Consider the following 13,271-nt stretch of genomic DNA (forward strand, 5'->3'; position numbering starts at 1 on the left):
ATATATCTACATTGGAGACACTTTTGTAATTTGTTGTGTGATAGATTAAAAGTATGACACGGTAAATTATCTTATATTGTTGTCCATGAACATCACCAATAAGTAGCGTTTGTTATAATGTTAAGCTAGTTTTCTAGAGCTTGTTACTTCTTAGTATTACAATACACTTCACTCCTAGTAAGCTAATCCTTGATACAAAACCCTTTGAAATATTATCGTCTTATAGTTCGTTTTTTAGCATTAGAAAGAACTTGCAAGAAGGTAAGCGATCTTGACATGTCTTTTAATTGAAAAACGCTTTTTAAAAATCAAAAACTATTACTTATGAAAGCAGAAGAATATAAATGATCGTATTAGATTCATAATTGTTACATATTTGCCGTAAGTTATTTTTAAAATGTGTTTTTCAATTAAAAGACACATCAAGATTGTTTACCTTATATCTAATGCTAAAAAAAACGAACTATAGAACTGGATCTTGTCGTATAGGACATCTTTGCATACATTTTTATGTAGGTATAGGTACTTACGGTCGAGTTCACAAACATCTATACCTACGACCTTATTGTCAGTCTGTAAACATCTTTTTGGGAAATTGGCTTGTAAAGGTGTTAGTAAACTTGACTGTACCATAAAGTTGAATACTTGCTCCCTAGATGGCGTGGCCATATTCCTGGTGCCGATCGGAGCACTGTGGTCAATCGGTGGCAGTTTGCAACTAGCAGTCCACTCCAGGAATGACAAGGGAAACTCTGATCGGATCACCCTGCATTCACTCGCTTACCGGGATCCCGAGAGAAGAACCGGTAAGTATATTATTAACCCTTTGACTGCCGAAGACGTCAACTGACGCGTGCGACTACAACCCAATATCAACCTTAGTGCATTCCGACAAGGCTTGAGATAGCGCACCGCACACGATGGGCTTGGCGTTCAAAAGGTTAATGAAACAAATAAAGAAAGCATTAAAACATATTCGTTTGATGTCGTTGTTTTCAGAGTGTAAATAGTCTTTGACAAAACGAAGACACGATATGAGATTAATTCACGAAAATAGCTTAAACGAATTGATAAAGGGCTAAATAAATTTATCCATAATTAATCAGTAGTTACATTTATTAATAAAATTGGTGTTCATAAAAATTACCTACTTATTTATTTAGTGGTTATCAAAACATTAATTAATTATTATTAAATTCTTATTATTATGTAACCTTGAAAGACCATACGATCATTCGAACAATCAAAGGTTCTTACTCAAGAAAATACGACTAAGATCTTTTAAACGTAAATAATGACCCGCAATTTCTGTTGGAATAGTGTAAATTGTGTACAATGTACATTGTGTACAATAGCCTTGTAAAACTTTTAACGACGTGAAATATTGAGATAAATTGAAGCAATACATTTTGAAACTGGCTTGACAGCCTGTATAGATATTTATAAAGCCAAGCCAAAGCTCAGACTATTAACGCCACTTGCACCATCCCACTAAACCGGGGTTAACCGGTTAAACCTGGAGTTACCATGGTTACCAGTACAATTTGACGCTGAATTAACGGGTTAACCCCGGGTTAGTGGGATGGCGCAAGTGGCGCTTAATGTCCTAAACCTCGAGTAATGCCTTGTAAAAGTGAATTCCATTTTTAAATAGGCAATTAAGTTTTATGTTCTTAATTACAATCTACTTGAAGTAATTTAAAGCAGAGCCGATAAACGTGTTTAAATAATTAAGTCTACTTTAAAACTTGGTTTGATTACTTGGCTTTGCTTGTTGGAAACTTCATAATATTAAACTTGGTAGAATATATTTTTGTGTGATATTATATGAATAACCTTACGAAGTTTCTATTTTATCAAGTTGACACAAATACTGGGAAAATCTTCTTCAAGGAACTAGTCAATGTTTTAACCCGTCGCCTAAAATTTTAAGATAATGAGTTGCTGTAATGATTTGTGGGAAATAATCGTTTGACATTATCGTAGGCGATACCTACCACTTTAAGCTGTTCTAATCATAAATTGTTTTATATTCATGCTAGAAATAGAAATCTGGAGACTTTCTGAGACGGTAGTTCGTAAAAACTAGTGCTTTTGCTAATCCTTGGGGTCGGGCTCTTCAAGCTAGTACGTATGTAATTTTCAAAGGGCTTAAATAATGAAGACCTGGCGGCCTACCCAAGGTGACAATCGCTATCGCTTCGCCATCGAATCGCTTTGTGTCTCTCTATAACTCTTCCTGGAAGAGTCTTCCATATTAGTGCGACAGTGACAGTTGCGTTTCGATCGCTACGGAGAGCGTAGGCGATTGGCACGTTGGCTACGCGGCCTAGACGGCCGCTTCTCATACGTTTTTAATGTTGCTAATAGTTTCCAAACACAACAGATGGCGCTAGCAGCATCGTGGCGGGAGTGTCCGCCACTACGTTCTGGGCGATCGCGCTCACTTTGGTCGTCGGGACATGCGCTGCCATCTTCATAGCCTTTTTGTTGCGACGGAAAAAGTAAGTGTTATTATTATCCTTTAATATTAGGCTTAAAGGTTATATTATTAACCTTTAAGCCTTTTGAGCCTATGCGCGCCAAGAAAAGCTTATGCACAAGCAATTCTCTAGTTAAAAGATAATAATAAACAAAAGGCGATTCAGTAACGACAGCAAACGGCTGGACGGGATAAGACCGTGGACGGAGTATTTTTTGTGTTGTTAAAACAAATAATTATTTTGATTCGATGTAATAGTTTTTCCACCGTTTTATTTAAGAATCACAGGCAAAATATCACTACATACTATAAAACAAAGTCGCTTCCCGCTGTCTGTCTGTCCCTATGTATGCTTAGATCTTTCAAATTACACAACGGACTTTGATGCGGGTTTTATTAATAGATAGAGTGATTCAAGAGGAAGGTTTATGTATAATTTGTTAACCCGTGCGAAACCGAGCCGGGGCGGGTCACTAGTAGGTTATAATTTATGCATTATTTTATTAAATCCTGATAATAATTTAATATTTCGCAACAGGGCAGCGTTACCAACGAAGCAACAGTCCCCCGAGCTGCAACTGAACGCGGGCGACGGGCAATACGTGGTCGCGTATACGCTGAAACCGCCCAAGCAAGCGCAGCCGGATATATTAAATCCACCGCCCGGTAAGTATTTTTACAAGCTTTTATGTAACTTGTCCTGTATGTATGTGTGTATGTTAGTGTGGGTCAAATAATGGAAGCTAAATTTGATCCACTTACCGATTTCCGATTGACCTGAAATTTTGCATGAGACAATGAAATATGATGACATGAAGCTGATCTGATGATGGAGATAGGAGGTGCCCATGAGAAGTCTGTGATAAAACAACCCAAACTAATTGTGTTTAGGGTTGCTAGAATTGCCTCGATGAGGATTAGTTGCCCGTGAAAAGAAAAGTACAGTCAGTGATAAAAGCTTGTACCAATAATGTTTTTTTGGCAAAAACTCATTTTAAATAATATTAATCGTAAGATTAGTTTATTTGTTGTTGTTGTCAAAAGTGCTTTGCTGAACCAGTATGGTCGAGCGTGGCGAGTTAAGTGTGGCTGCGGGGTAAGTGTAGGTAATTGGCCTTCATTCCGGGGCCTGTTTACACTTAGTGCGAGTTCATACGTTTGCCACTAAACTAAAGTAGCAAGAAGCAAAAATGAACTTCAATAAACAATAATTAATGTGTAAAACGGCCCCAATGTGAAAAACAGCCATACGTATCCCGCAGCTACCTTCACTTATCCGTATTGGCTTTGTACAAGAAATCGAGAAAAGAAATGACTGTAAAAATTATACCTAATTCTATTTTTATGGATGGTCATCATCATTATGTTTGGCTCCCCTCGTATACCTTTTCTTTTACTTACAATAAATCAAAATTATCATCATTATAGTAAGTATATTCCAATTTTCGTTACAAATAGAATAATTGCGTTACCGCAGGCAACACCACGAGCTCGTCCTAAACAAATACTGCTTTCTGATATCATAAATACGGATCTTTGATGCTGGATGTATAAAGACAGAATGGGCAAATTTATCCGGCAGTGAATTAGCGTTTGATCACAATTTTGTATATAGGTTCAAGGCCCTCGACCTTTTCATAATGTACTTAGGTACTTGGTTACTTACTCTCTACGCTTTACGCTACGTATCCAAATGGCAAAAAACGGAACCCTTATAGATTCGTCATGTCTGTCCGTCTGTCTGTCTGTCTGTCTGTCTGTCCGTGTATGTCACAGACACTTTTTTCCGAAACTATAAGAACAATACTGTTGAAACTTGGTAAGTAGATGTATTCTGTGAACCGCATTAAGATTTTCACACAAAAATAGAAAAAAAAACAATAAATTTTCGGGGTTCCCCATAGTTAGAACTGAAACTCAAAAGTTTTTTTTTCATCAAACCCATACGTGTGGGGTATCTATGGATAGGTCTTCAAAAATCATATTGAGGTTTCTAATATCATTTTTTTCTAAACTGAATAGTTTTCGCGAGGGACACTTTCAATGTGGTAAAATGTGTGTCCCCCCCTGTAACTTTTCTAAAATAAGAGAATGATAAAACTAAAAAAAATATATGATGTACATAACCATGCAAACTTCCACCGAAAATTGGTTTGAACGAGATCTACCTAGTAAGTAGTTTTTTTTTAATACGTCATAAATCCCCTAAATACGGAACCCTTCATGGGCGAGTCCGACTCGCACTTGGCTGCTTTTTTGAAATCCATTAAGTTCGGCGTGAAACCCACCCATGAAATTAACCGTGTTAAAAAAACGGACTCTCGCAGTACTTTATTACGAATATCTGGGAGACCGAGCTTTGCTGGAAAAACATATATAAACACAAAAATGTGCGTTTTCCCAGAGACAAGACCTAGCTTGATCGATTTTTCGCCCCCGAAAACCCCCATGTAGCCATCGAATTCGTTAGAGCCGCTTACGCGATCCCCGAAATATAATTATAAATATACAATACAATACAAGAATTGATCGTAAATTACCATGTTAGGTTATGACACCTCTAGCATTAAAAACGATTTTTATTAACGAAGCTATTTTTTTAATTCAAAGTATCCAAAAACTAGTCGTTTTGAGATACATTTCTTCTTGGCGTAGGTCGGAAGTAGAAAAATACTGTTATTTTTTGTTACCGAAAGTCAAAATGTTTAAAACCATATACGTTTGATACCTGCGTCTTTCAAGTCATTCTGTATAATATAAAATTATGTAAAACGGTAGTGATCATAGAATAAGGACGAATAATAAGTATATTTACATACACAATTTACTTCAACTTTCACAATCAACTTGGTCCATTTGCGCTTTTAATTAAAATAAAATACGTTACTCTAAAGTTAAATTACTGCCGTAATATTCTAGCCCATCATAGTTTCCATTAAAGTTTCTACGCAATGTAGCTATACCGTATCATAGCGAGATCAAAGGCTCGTTTATATTTAGACAGGTGTCAGAAACACGGGCCAATGTGGACAAAGCTTTAGCCTTCAATATGTTTTCGCGATTTTTTTAAATATTAACTTATTAGTTTGTTTACGTTTTTGATGCGGATTTAATCAAGAGTGTCATTGTATAAACAATAGATTAGTTTTAGAAGTCCGTCAGGCGTCCGACAGTTTTAATAGAAAGCATCAAGTTATCACCTGTCATAGAAAACTAAGTGTCGGAAGCCTCGGCCCTGACCCGGGCCGTTTTAGTGTGATTCTTTAAATGTCATTTTTATACAATGTTCAGTGTTAGGGGTGTGACTTGAACTACCTAACCTAAATAAATCTTAACAATAAAGTTGTGCTAAGTTTATTTTAAACAATTCGCCCCCTTAGCAACTTCTGCTGCTGACTGTACCTGTCTTGTTCTGTACTAAAAAATGCTTAATGTGTTGTTTTCTCCTAATACATGCTCTTTTTTATGACAAGGATTAAGCAAAAGCGGTGACAGGCGCCATCTGTGCAGCAGACAGGCTAAGCAGACAGTCTTATTTCGGCGCCGAAAAATATACAGTGAAACCTGGTTAAGTGGGACCTGGATAAGTGAGAAACCTCTATAGCTGGGACTCATGGTGCGGTCCCGACACTTTAGCACTGAATTATCTCTGTTAGTGAGAAAAAACGAACCTCTATAACTGGGATTAGCTGTTGTGATTTTATAGTCACATTTACCTCTATAAGTGAGACAGAGAGTGTATTTTACCTCTTTTACTGAGACTATATTTATAAGATTACATTTTCCTAATTGTTTTTTTAGAATTGTATAGGAATTGACCTCTGTATCTGAGATAACGTCAATCTATGACCTCTCTAACTTGGACTTTATTGATCAATTTCCGTATTCTTACTAACTCTTAGTCTATGCACAAATTCCGCATTTGCTTAATTGTGTCTAAACGACTTCAAGTTTCATTTTTCATTTAGTTACTTTATGTAGTTAAAACTATCGAACGAAAGCTGAAATTTTGATAAGTAACACGAATAAACAGATTTTCATTTAATACATTTCTAAGACGCAATGAAGTCCGTATCAAATTTAATTGAAAAAATCTATCCTTTAGAGAATCATTCAAAATAAATTCAAAGAAATATTTAAACAGACTTAAAAAATATTTAGGGACAAGGATTATTTTACCTTATTTATTTTAGAAGATAATTTAAAATACCTTATTAATCACCTCTATAACTGAAATATATCCTCTATTCTCACCTCTATTAATGGGACCCTCTGTAAATGAGACAGACATTTATTTGTACCTGGCTAACTGAGAGCCTGGGTAAGTGAAATACCTCTTTAAGTGAGACAAATCTGCTCGTCCCTTGAAGTCTCACTTATCCAGGTTTCACTGTATTACTTTTTTTTTATGAGGTACTTTAGGGTTCCATATTCAAACTAGGAAGCAAGGACAATCAGTTTCACGGCCAGGGGTACCTATATTAGTACCCAAACAGTCACCAAGACAATTGCCTTGGTCGTATCAAAACCAGTTCAAACCATAACAAAATGTTAAATCTGAACCGGGTTCCAGTTATTACAGGACGGGTGATTAGGCGGGGAATAAGAATAAGAATATTTATTTAAAAGAAAAAACCTTATTAACATTTGTATTGTCCTGTGGCCCCACACTAGGCTATGCCTGTCACGTGGTATCCGGATTCGTAACATACATCCAAAGGTTAAGTAAAAAACCGGCCAAGTGCGAGTTGGACTCGCGTTCTAAGGGTTACCCAATTTTAAATAATGTATTTTTTATTTGGAACGTGAATGAAATGTCTTTAAAAAACCCGTAGGGGTCGGATCAAAAACTAAGTAAAGTCCGACTCACGCTTGACTGCACATTTGTTATAGGTTTTTCTGTCATCTATAGGTAAAGAACTATTTAGTGTATTTTTTTCAAAATTTTAGACGCAGTAGTTTCGGAATGGTCAGACAGATAGACGCACGAATGATCCTATATGGGTTCCGTTTTTTTTCTTTTTGAGGTACGGAGCCTTAAACTCTAGTTAACATTTAAATTAATGTAACTTCTTCTCAGATGGCGATCCGCTTCCAAAGCGGTGTCCGGAGGCGCTGAAGAACGGTGCCCTGCGGGACGAGTGGCCGACAAGCGAGCGCGCGAGCGTCGCGCAAGATGAGCCACGCACGGTAAGAACCAGACAAATTACACACAAACACACTCACACACAAATACACACCATACAAGCATAACTCTTACACCTTGTCACCCACTCTCACACATAATTTTAATTACTTAGGTTTGTTTATCCAATATGTTACATACTCTTTTTAGGGTTCCGTACCCAAAGGGTAAAAACGGGACCCTATTACTAAGACTCCGCTGTCCGTCCGTCCGTCCGTCTGTCACCAGGCTGTATCTCACGAACCGTGATAGCTAGACAGTTGAAATTTTCACAGATGATGTATTTCTCTTGCCGCTATAACAACAAATACTAAAAACAGAATAAAATAAAGATTTAAGTGGGGCTCCCATACAACAAACGTGATTTTTGAAGTTAAGCAACGTCGGGCGGGGTCAGTACTTGGATGGGTGACCGTTTTTTGCTTGTTTTGCTCTATTTTTTGTTGATGGTGCGGAACCCTCCGTGCGCGAGTCCGACTCGCACTTGGCCGGCTTTTTTTCTTTTCGGTGCTAGTACTAGTGTAAGACAAAGATAGTATGATTCTCTCTGTCTATGTTTGAAATGAGACAGTCCTTTGACAAACTGTAAGCGCTCTATTGGCGTTCTGAAACACAATAAAGTTTAATGTACCTATATTTTTGTTACAGTTAATTTCACCAATAGCAGCACCTACCAAATCTGGTAACACAACGCTAAGTAGGCGAGAACATCTCATAGCTGAAGAAATTCCTGGCCCAGAAAGTTGTGTATAGACAATTATTAAAGGACCGCCCACAAATACTTGACGCAGCGTATACGCAACGTATCTTCGTTACGCTTTTGTTGAATTTGTGCGAATGTTGCGTCAAAATCTTGTGGCCGATCCCTAATAGCGAATATTTTTAAAGAATTTTGTACATAGTAGGAAATGTAGGTATGTAATGACTGTCAAATTGTGATAAAGACGATGTAAATATTGTAAAATGAAGGTATAAAGGAGTATTAAAAGTGAAGCCGGGCTATTTGTTGTTTTATTTACGTTTGATCCCAGTAAAGAGTAAGTTATGGTAGGTAACTGAATTGATAAACATCAACTTTTGATAACCGCATACATGGGTCAAAAACGTTGGGAAAACCGGCGTCTTATCTGTGGTGGACATTATAAAAGTTAACGATTTGGGTGTGTTACCGTTAAAACCCGTTTTTAGTGAAAACGCGTTTTCCCTAGTCAATATTAGTTTTCCGCGAAACGCGTTTTCACTAATTCATAGGTTCTAGTTTTACGTAAGGCCCCGGTGAAAACTAGATTTTTTTAAAGAGAACACTAACGTTTTTCCATCGATATTAAACTTTCGTGAGACATATTTTAAACTCACTTAGTTTTTTTGTACACGAGTTGCAGTCGCCGCGAGCACTCGAGCCTGAGGATGGACCCCCGAAGGGCCCGAAACATGTCGCTAATATAGCGACTAAAAATTCATGTGATAAAACCGTTGTCGTATAAACAGTTTAACGTTTTTCCAGCCTATATTTTAAACTTTATTGCAAAAACAATACACCAATAATCAAGGAGGTAAACAAGCCCCCAGCGTACTCCCAAGATCGGTGGAGTACACTCCTTTCTTGGAGTTTGAAGGTGTTATTATTAACCTGTAAGTGGTATTGTTTAAGGGCTCCTCTACACGATGGGCCAGCGCCGGCCACTCCAAGGGACGCAGCCATGCGGTAGAATGAGATAGCAATATCACTTGCTCCCTCTAACGCATAAATGCGTCCCTTGGAGTGGCCGGCGCTGGCCCATCGTGTAGAGGAGCCATAAAGTGGAGGTACGTCTCCATTTTGTTCCTAAACTTGACCGAGATATGGCTTCCAAAAGTAAATGAATTCAGACTTAAATAGGTACTGTTTTATTGACATTTCATTACGCTAATTAGAATGTGTGGGTGGAAGTAAATACGACATGACTGTGAGCATGAGACTGCGCTGAATAATTTATAATGTAATGTTCACTTACTAAACGATATTAGTTTTAATATTTCTATGGTACATTTGTATTATAAAAGTCATTATATTAGCATGAAGCACCGTTCAGCCGAGTCGGTTGGTAAGAATTTGAACTATGGTTTAACAACGGATTGGTTGCAGGCTCGAGCTGCATGAAGCTGATTTCTATTATGTTAAGTAAGTAAAAATATTATAAATAAACTAAATACTCAGCTACCTACTTCTAATAGGGAATTACTCGTAACTTCTTTATGGATAAGTTAGAATCATAGGAAAATGTAATTTGACGACTTAATTAATTGAGATTTCCACGTTTTTTCATGGTTCTGCTCTTTGTCCTAAAAATAAATTTACGCGAAAATGCCTTATCCGTTTTTTAACTACTTTTATGTCCAAATCAAAATGAAATAAATTTAATCATGTTTTCACGTCTTATTTTCTACAGTTTTGTAGCTCGTACCGTACCTAATTGTTTTATTACTCATTGCTAAATGTTTAATTGAACCAGCAGTTACATTGTCTTTATGAAATGACTCAAATGTTAAAAAAATACAGAAACAAAATAACAAAATTCTACATAACATTAAGAGATACTCGTACTTAGTTATTCCCGTATTTTGTTTTGACATGAATTGATAAAATTGTTGACAGAAGATTGATTATTTTTAAGACATTTTTAATTTGTATCTAATAAATAATATCATGTTAATGTTAATGACGATCATAATATAAATTCATGTAGATTAGTTTAGCATAATTTATAATGTAATTTCATATTATGAGAATAAATATCTAAATCTAAATCATTAAAGCTCTCCAAAGGGCCTCTACGTGTTGGACCTATATCCCCACTCAAGCCTATCAAAAGACCGGGATTTATAGGCCCGTGAAGTCCAAAATGGAGAAACAAATAAAAATAAATAATAACTGTGAATTTTCAGTTCTACCATAACTTAAAAATTAAATCCTATTAACTACTACTAACAAAAGATTAAAATCCATTACAATCTTTTTCTACTCCCGTACTTTTATTTGTCATTTAAAGGGTCGTGCACACAGCTTTAAAAACCCTACCTTATAGTTGTCAAGACAAGTCTTTAGTCTATTCCCCAAAACCTTAGTCTATTAAAAAAAAATTGTGCATACACGCAGTATCTTTTTGGCGATTTTACAATAATTCGTGTAATGACCACTTAAAAAATATTGAATGAAATACAGTGTTGCCAACCTTATTTTAAATGTCATCTCTGACAAATAAGTGAACCATAGACATGTTTTTTTTTAATTTCATTCATTCATTCATTCTTTTCCCGCCCGTACCCCTCCATTTTTGCTACTTCTTGAATTAAAAATATTTGTTAATCTACAATTTTATTTCAAAGTAAGTGCTTGGTCGTAGAAAAAGTATTGTATGCAACGTTGTTTAACTGAGTCAAAAAATACTCGTGGCGTCTTTATTAACAATTTTCGGCTTCGCCTCAAATTGTTACTCACGCCACTCGCCTTTTTGACCTCTCTTAAACATTTCACATTCTGTAATCAGGTCAATGAGCTCCCATTTAAAATTCGTTAACATTTTCAGAGACCCAAATTCCGACCAACAGTTTCACAATCGTAACCAATCCTTTGACCGTCAGACAAAGAAAATCGAATCGCCGATTTCCTATTACGACTGTAGGTACTCCTTGTACCTCATTACACTAAAACGTATTAATAGCTTTCAAATGTCGGTGTCACGTCGTGCCAGCCACAGTTCAATCAAATTACAGTAATGGAATGGCCGAATCTCTCGATTGGAGATGCGACGCGCGTATGTGACGAGCAGGGCTGCCAGTACATATTTTTTGATTATACGATCCAGTGCCTGCCATTATACGAAATTCGATTGCATTATACGAGAACACAATTTAAAAAAAAAACCTATTAATATTAAATCGATATTTTAGAAACTGTGGTTTTACCGCGAAGACCGAGGTTCGCAAATTGCGGGGGTCTTTCTCTTTTACCCCAATGAAGGCGTAATAAGAGTGACAGAGAGGGACGCCCGAAATTTGCGATCTTCGATTTTTGCCATTATAGCCCTGACGTTGACGTACGGTTCCGTTAAATTGTATAACAGTATTGACACACTGTTTTTTGAAGTATTGTCAGTAGTTTAACATCGGTGTTTTTTTTTCGTATCCAATTATACCGATTGACCACCTATACGTAATAAATACGAAAAAAATTCCATTATACGAATTTCGTATCCAATTCTATGATCTGGCAGCCCTGGTGACGTGCCAGTGATCACACACCGGCAAGCATTAATCAGACTGATCTTTCTTGCTTGCTACAGCTTGTGTGTGCAGAGAGTACAGTTTCTTTGTGACAAAGTTGCGAGTTTTGTATCTTGTAGCGAATGAAATGGCTGGTGAAAATGAGTTTGTCTTGGAATAAAATGAAGCTCGATGTGTGTGTTGTTTAATTTTAATTAGTCTAGTACTCAATCATAAGTGGATATTTTTAGGGTTACGTTTTTAAAATAACTTTTCAGTAAGTAGGTATACATTAAATTAAATAAAACCAATGGTTCTCTAATATTAGGTACGTAGTTAATTGATAGATTTCTTTTTCATGCAAGTATGAAATTACTGTTTTTTTATAAACATTTAACATAGTTTTAGACTAAACAAGACTATAGCCGGAGCGTCCGACGCTTCTTATTCTATAAAAAAACATCACGTGATTACTCGCTATAGAAAACAAAGAGTCGGACGCCTCGATTCGGACCCGGATCGTTCTAGCATGAATCATCCTTTATGTTGCAGCGCTCCTAGCTGATACAGAGATTGAGTGATTATCAATTCGCTAACAAAATGATAAACATTTCGCGCTGCTTTATATCTGACATATCGGCCTCGAACCATGGACCGTTACCGGTATAACTAAAAATCAAAATATCTCATAGCTTTCACATTATTTCTCTGATATTATAGAATAGTATTTAGGTAAGGATAGTGATTGATCAGATTAGCTGAATTAAGTGCAAAAATATACATAAACAACCAAGATACCGGAATTGAATACCGGTTAATTTGTATGAAAAATATATCGGTATTCGGTCCCTGCCTCAAACCACCTAACCTTATTCATTCTAAAATGTGTCCTTCGCTCACGTCAAAACTACGACCATCACAAATCTCATCCCACTTTTTAGTATGTATTACCTGTAGCGTAGCTACTGGGAAGCGTTCGTCTGTGCTTCTATCCAGAACCTTAATTAAAATGTCTGCAGCCTGTCATCCCGGTGGACCCGACGTAGCCAGTTTAAAATCTTAAATGAATATCCGATTCTCATAATAAAATTAAAACCCGGGCTCACCAGCAAAGCCATTTCAATTTTTACCCGTCAAATGAACTTGGGAGTTGTAAAAACTGAACGTTTGTGTTAGATTGTTTGGTTCTTTATCGGGAATTGATGTCATCGTGGATGAGATGGATTTGGGAATAGATTTGAGAAGACAGCTATTTTATTGGACAGATTTTAATTATTTTTTAGCATGGATAATAAAGGTTATCAGATATTATAATCAATGCACACTGTTACTGATGTGGATTTTAGGAGACAAACGGCCATA

The 13,271-nt window shown here is 36.5% G+C and overlaps 1 protein-coding gene across 1 annotated transcript in view; it reads left to right on the top strand.

The window, feature by feature from the left end:
• Positions 1-8,667, top strand: part of LOC134655967 (hemicentin-1-like) — a 230,413-nt gene extending 221,746 nt beyond the window's left edge. Inside the window, exons 14-18 of the mRNA XM_063511482.1 lie at positions 657-806; positions 2,387-2,504; positions 3,021-3,148; positions 7,563-7,672; positions 8,316-8,667. Of these exons, the coding sequence (XP_063367552.1) occupies positions 657-806; positions 2,387-2,504; positions 3,021-3,148; positions 7,563-7,672; positions 8,316-8,420 (611 nt within the window). The 3' untranslated portion in view covers positions 8,421-8,667. The remainder of the gene's footprint in view (positions 1-656; positions 807-2,386; positions 2,505-3,020; positions 3,149-7,562; positions 7,673-8,315) is intronic.
• Positions 8,668-13,271: the final 4,604 nt, after the last annotated feature.

The sequence above is a fragment of the Cydia amplana genome, chromosome 17, assembly GCF_948474715.1.
Source record: "Cydia amplana chromosome 17, ilCydAmpl1.1, whole genome shotgun sequence".
NCBI classification, from domain to species: Eukaryota; Metazoa; Arthropoda; class Insecta; order Lepidoptera; family Tortricidae; genus Cydia; species Cydia amplana.